General features: G+C 51.2%; 1 protein-coding gene across 2 annotated transcripts in view; it reads right to left on the reverse strand.

Annotated features, from left to right (window-relative positions):
- Positions 1 to 5,544, reverse strand: part of SMYD2 (SET and MYND domain containing 2) — a 54,037-nt gene extending 48,493 nt beyond the window's left edge. The window contains exon 1 of one of the 2 annotated variants that reach the window (XM_027565608.1): positions 4,745 to 5,544. In XM_027565608.1, coding sequence (XP_027421409.1) covers positions 4,745 to 4,917 — 173 coding nt within the window. In that variant the 5' untranslated portion in view covers positions 4,918 to 5,544. The remainder of the gene's footprint in view (positions 1 to 4,744) is intronic. The other variant, XM_027565609.1, reaches the window with a different exon arrangement.
- Positions 5,545 to 6,000: the final 456 nt, after the last annotated feature.

A 6,000-nucleotide genomic window follows, 5' to 3' on the forward strand; every position in this document is an offset into this window, starting at 1 on the left:
TTCCTACGTAAGATGGGACAAGGTCTTCTCTACACAAGCCATCCTTGGAAGGATCAAAACACAAATGTACCTGGAAATGCTTTATGAGCTGCAAAGAGCAACACGATTTAAAAGAATATCATCTTATACGGGATCTTCAAATTTTTACGACTACGAGGATATTGTGCAATTGCTTTTTGGAGGGAAAGGGGTTAGCTGGTGGTTTTAACTCACCAGGGTTTGAATTTCACGTAGGATATCTATCCTGCTGCCAGTCTGTCTCTTTCACCTCAAATCGTTGCTCATCATGCAGCTTGGTCACTGGGCCCTGATACTCCAGAACAGAAATGATGCTCCCTGCGTGTGAAAAATGTGCCTGCCCTGGCACTGTGCACACCTGAAGTCTTGCAGGACTGCTCCTTGCCACAGCTGAATCACGCTGAAGGCAGAGAGCAGAGCAGAGCCGTGGTATCCTTGCTAGGTGGAACATTCTGTCTTCCTCCATTTCTTATTTCAAACCTTTGTTTAATTCCAGGGTAAAAAGAGTATTAAAGTCGTTAATCATTTTGGAGCTACACAAGGCTCTTTAAAAAAAAAAAAATTTATATTTACCTGTGTAGGCTCATCATATCATTTTCATCAGGTTTCGGAAAATACTGAAAACTGATCCCAGACACCCATTATTTATGCTGTTGAATGGGAGGTTGAGAACCGCTGCTTTCAACTCTGGGTCAACTTGCCATCTGAATGATGATTCCACTGGCCAACAAGGTACAATATTGTCTTCCCAGTATTCCCCAGCTCAACCCAACCGCCATAAAAAATGTCCCTGAAATGAGAATATGTTCTCATACTATTTAACATTTAGCCAACAGAACTCATCAAACAAGTCCATAGAAGCGAGACACCGAGCCAACTGTGACACCTCCCGAGTGGTCCGGGTTGTACTGGGCACTTGACTTCCCTGACTCAGGACCAGCTCAGTAGGTGGGTGTTAATGTGCACTGCTCACAGATAAAGGAAGCTGGGAGTAAGTGCGTGCATGCTAAGCTGCTTCAGTCATGTCTGACTCTGTGCAATCCTATGGGTTGTAGACTGCCAGGCTTCTCTGTCCATGGGATTTCCAGGCAAGAATACTAGAGTGGGTTGCCACGCCCTCCTCCAGGGGATCTTCCCCACCCAGGGATCAAACCCACATCTCTTATGTCTCCTGCACAGACAGGTGGGTTCTTTACCACTAGTACCACCTAGCAAGCCCAGAGGGGCTAAATAATTTGGCTCAAGACAAGCCATCAGGAAGGGATAAAACCAGAATTCCAACCCAGTCAATCTGGCCCCAAAGTCCCTCCTTTGCAGTCTCTAAATAAAATAAAAACTTGAAATACTGAAATGTTGAAAATGGCAAACCAATATCTCATTATCTACTGTACAAATGGCTGAATTTTATATTCTTTAGTGTAACTTTTTAGAGGAAATCTGTTGTCTGTGTGTGTGTGCGTGTGTGTACATATACCTTTTTGGGGGGGAACACCATGCAGATGAGGGGTCTTAGTTCCTGGACCAGGGATGGAAACCTATGATCCCTGCAACAGAAGTGTGGATTCCTAACCACTGGACCACGAGGAAAGTCCCTGTTGGCTATCTTAATCTTCCTACCCATCTCTTTATTTTTTTTTTTTTTACACCCTTTTTTTTTTTTTTTACACCCCATCTCTTTAAAACACATGTAAAAAGATGCAGGGAATCGATTATTGGAGCATGTGCCCATAGAAAGTGAAAGTCACTCAATCATGTCCAACTCTTTGGGATCCCATGGACTACAGCCTGCCAGGCTCCTCTGTCCATGGAATTCTCCAGGCAAGAATACTGGAGTGGGTTGCCATTCCCTTCTTCAGGGATTTTCCTGACTCAGTAATCAAACCCGGGTTTTCTGTACTGGGAGGTGGATTCTTTATCACTGAGCTACCAGGGACGCCCTCTCAGATGGAACATGGGATACAGATTTTTCTCTTTCTGAGACAAATACTAGCAAGTGTTAAAATACATTAAATATCAAGTGAAAAAGTGTGCCACAAAATACTGACCAGGCCAACGTATGTGCTTGTGTGCGTGTGTGCACCAAAAAAAAAAAAAAAAAATCTGAGAGGTCTGATGAGGACAGCTCCCAACTTGAAGACATTTATATTTTTAGGAGCTGCCTCTTAGCAGCTGAGGCAAGATACACATCTTCCCAAGTGTCACCCTGAGAAAATGTGATACAGATGCAAACCTTTGTTTGTGTTACCCTGACAGTAAGAATTCCACTTTGCTGTGACTTAAGAGACTTCCTATTATTTTTCCATTTGCAGAACATACTTATTTCTGAAAAACATCACTTCTTTTCTCTCAAAATAAGTCAAACCCCGATACAATTACTATGATAGGGAAGATCTCTGCAGGCTCATCTGTCTTAAGCACTATTATTTACCTTCAACTTCTGGCACAAGAAACAATATGTGCAGTTTTCTTTTTATGGCAGGGGAGGGGAAGTCATGGAAGAGTATTTGAGAATTTTGTTCCCACCCCTGGGGGAACCCTGGGGACATATACCCATACCTCCAGTATAGCTAAACAGAATAATCTGTCCTCGATTTATACAAACAGCTGACAGAGGAAACAGTGCTAAATCTTTGAGATTGATCTAGCCACTAATTCTAAGTGAACTGGATTTAACAGAAACCACAGAGTGAGTACAAAGATATTTCTGATTTCACAGGTATCATGATGTCATGATGTCATCGTATCTTGTGTGTTATTTTAGCTGATTTCAAATGAGTCCTCAGGGACAGAGAGGAAAGGAACTGTGGGTGTTGACAGAGGTTCACCTCAGCCAGAGAAAAGTGGGGGGAGGTGCAGTGGTCCCTCCCCAGTGCACGGCAGCCGGAGAGGGGCCTGAGGCAACAGTGGCACTAACGAATGTCACTCAGAAAGGGGGGAAACAAAAGCAAAGGCCATCCCATAGGGCGCGCTGACTGGCCAAGCCGCACCTGGCAACACCTTCCCATCCGGAGGTGAGGGCGTGCATAGTAGGTACAGTTCGGAGGCGAAAGAGAACCATCTCTCCCTTCTGCTGCTCCACTGCGAACCCAGCTGGATTTGATCTATAAAATTCACAGGAGGAGGAGTCTGGTAACAGACATCTGAGCGCCTACTAGGTGCCTGGTCCCGCAGTCTTCTCTGCCATGATGGTTCCCAGGAATCACCAGGATCCCTGACGCAGGAGGGAGGCCCCTTCCGTGCGGGGTGACCTTGCTTTGCTCCTGCCACTCCAGACACCCACGCTGCTTCAGACTCTGAGCCACAGCAAGGCTCAGAAGATCAAGGGACCAGACACAGCAGCCTTTTTAACTTTGGGAAAACCCAATGCTCACTTCACTCAAACGTCGCAAAGTGGTGCCATGACCCTTTAGCTCTTGGCTCACCAATTCAAAGAGACACATCACATACAGCCCTTAAGCTGCCCACGGCATGATTCTGTGTCTAGTTCCTTTCCAGGTCCCCCCAAAGCGGAAGACAGCTCTGGCAGGGAGTCTGGGCAAGATGACTATAGTATTTAGCTTTTGTCCCTTCTTTTGCTCTGTCTTACCGTGAAATAAGATGAACATATCTCAGGCACTGAGTTCTTTGGCGTGTGTTGGGCTGGAGATCTGTATTCAAAAGGTACCTGCAAACCTCAGGTGGGCTTAATCTAGCCCAGAAGTCTCCACTTCGAAGACGAAGAAACTGAGGTTCAAAGAAAGTAAAGCAGGGCCCAGGAAGGTCCCATGGCATAAACTCCAATGCCATGCTTCCTGCCTCAGTCCTTTTATTGAAGACTTGGGTAGGTAGGCAATGGGCGGAACTGAGGACATTAGATTTCATTTTCTTAACTATAAGCGTGAATATACATACTTCTTCTCTGGGCAGTAGTTCTCTCCCCCTTAAAACGTAAAGTGTTGCATTCATGCTTTCTAAGGGTGCCTTTAGGTCTGAAACTGTCATAAGGCTTGAAGGTATAATTATGCGTTGGTGTATGTGAATATATATACATATACACACATACATGATCTGCTCCATTTAAATACCAATTCCAACCAGACGTTTTGCCTAATCCCCCAAGCAACCAGATTTCCCCAACCCCAAACAAGGGCTAAATTCCGTCCCCCCGTTGCAGTCCCTCTGAACCCAGGATCGGTGACCCCCTGGCTTCTCCCCAAAGACCAAGCGCAGAGGGTGACAAGAAAGACGAGGGGCCACGTACTTCACATGAAATACGAAGTGTCATTAAGTTCCTCGGCGGTAACACGGCAAGCCTGCGGCAGCGCGGGGCTGAAAGGGAGGGGGGGGTGCACAGATCACATCGCAGGAAGCACAAGTGAAAGGTGGCTTGTGGCTGTGGCCACTGCGCGAAACCTGGGGCCCCGCCGGCAAAGCGCCGAGTAGCCAGGGTTGGGGAGCAAGCCTGGCTCGGAGCCCACGTGTTGCAGGCACGACCCTGCCCTGGCGGGTTCACACAGCCCACGGGGGCCAGCAGAGAAATGTGCCTTGGTGCCGGGCGTGCGGCGGGAACTTGGCGGGTCTTACTGAGTGCACGTGGCCCGGCCAGTGCCGGGTTCCAGGTCCCCTCCCGCTCCCCACCCCCGCCCTGGAGCCGCGGGCGCTAGGACCCCGCGAGGCGCGCACACTCCGGCCCGCCCGCGCGCGCGGCGCCCCCCGAGCCCCTGCGCGCCCGCCGGCACCGCCCTACCTGGCGAAGCAGAACTCGCAGTGGTTGCCGCGCTCGCTGACCGTGAGCACGTAGGCGTAGGCCGGGCAGGAGAAGAGCAGGTCCCCCACCTGGAAGGGCTGCAGGGCCCGCAGACCCCGGCCTTTGCCCGGGCTGCAGAAGCGCTCCAGCCCGCCGTCACCCTCGGCCCTCATCCCGGCGGCCGGGCTGGCGCGGAGGGCGGCCTCCCGCGGCTGCGGCTCCCCGCGCGCTGTTATTGGAGCAGCGTCACCCGGAGCCGCGGGGGCGGGAAGCCGCCCGGCGGACGCGGCGGCCACCGCTTCCCCGGAAGGGACGGCGGCCCCGCCCGGCGCTCGCGCGCCCCCGGGAGGCGGGGGACCCGGCCCGGCAGCCCCGCCCGCGTGCGGGACCCTCGCCTGTGGCCCCGCACTCGGCCCACTGTCGGCCGCTGCGGCCACCGCCCGGAGCTGCGTTCCCCGGGGCCGCTCCAGGCAGGAGGTCGGAGGCGTGTGCGTCCTGGCGGAGGGTGCGGGCCGCGGCCGCGTTCCGGTGGGCGGGATGGGGTCACGGTGGGGCAGGTACCCAGCGCCTCCCCTGGACCAGCCAGTAGGATGGCCCGCGCTGGGTTAATAGAAGTTGGCGGCGTAGGGAGGCAAGATGCTTCTCAACCTTCAGTTCGGTTCCTCTGTCCTTGTCGAGAACCCTAGAAGGAGTCCTCGGGGAACACCGAAGGGAAACCGCAGTAGGAGACTGCTAGGTGCCGAGGGTTAAAAGGTGCTTCCCCAAGGTGAAAGGTTTTTAGAGCCCAGTATGACTCCCAGGGAATCTCAAGTATTGATTGTGAACCTACTTCTTTCCCTCTGCCCCTCCGGTGGAAGTTAATTACGTGGACGGAAAAAGGAAGTGCACTGGTCAGGCTTGCTCACTCAGACTCTGCGTACAGACAACGATGCGGAGGAGGCAGGAGATAACCTTGCAGTCAAGGAACTTAAGACTTTCCCCGGGGGCAGTGCCGTGCTGTGGCCAGAGCACACGGCTAGGGATCGAATCGGCTTGACCACGCACTGTCATCTTAGAAAAGTCAATTAGGTTATGAGTCACAGAGAGGATTTTCCGTATGAGAAAGAAGGGTTTAATCTGTTCTGCATAGGAGTGTGGAAAGGCTGCAGTTGATGTGCGGGCTGTAAGAACTCCGTGTATAAAGAGAGGATTTAGCAAAAGCACTAATACTTAAAGTGTAATCTCAAACTAGGTTGCCTGTGTAAGTTCAGGAGTAG

Source organism: Bos indicus x Bos taurus, chromosome 16, assembly GCF_003369695.1.
Source record: "Bos indicus x Bos taurus breed Angus x Brahman F1 hybrid chromosome 16, Bos_hybrid_MaternalHap_v2.0, whole genome shotgun sequence".
In the NCBI taxonomy this organism is placed as follows: Eukaryota; Metazoa; Chordata; class Mammalia; order Artiodactyla; family Bovidae; genus Bos; species Bos indicus x Bos taurus.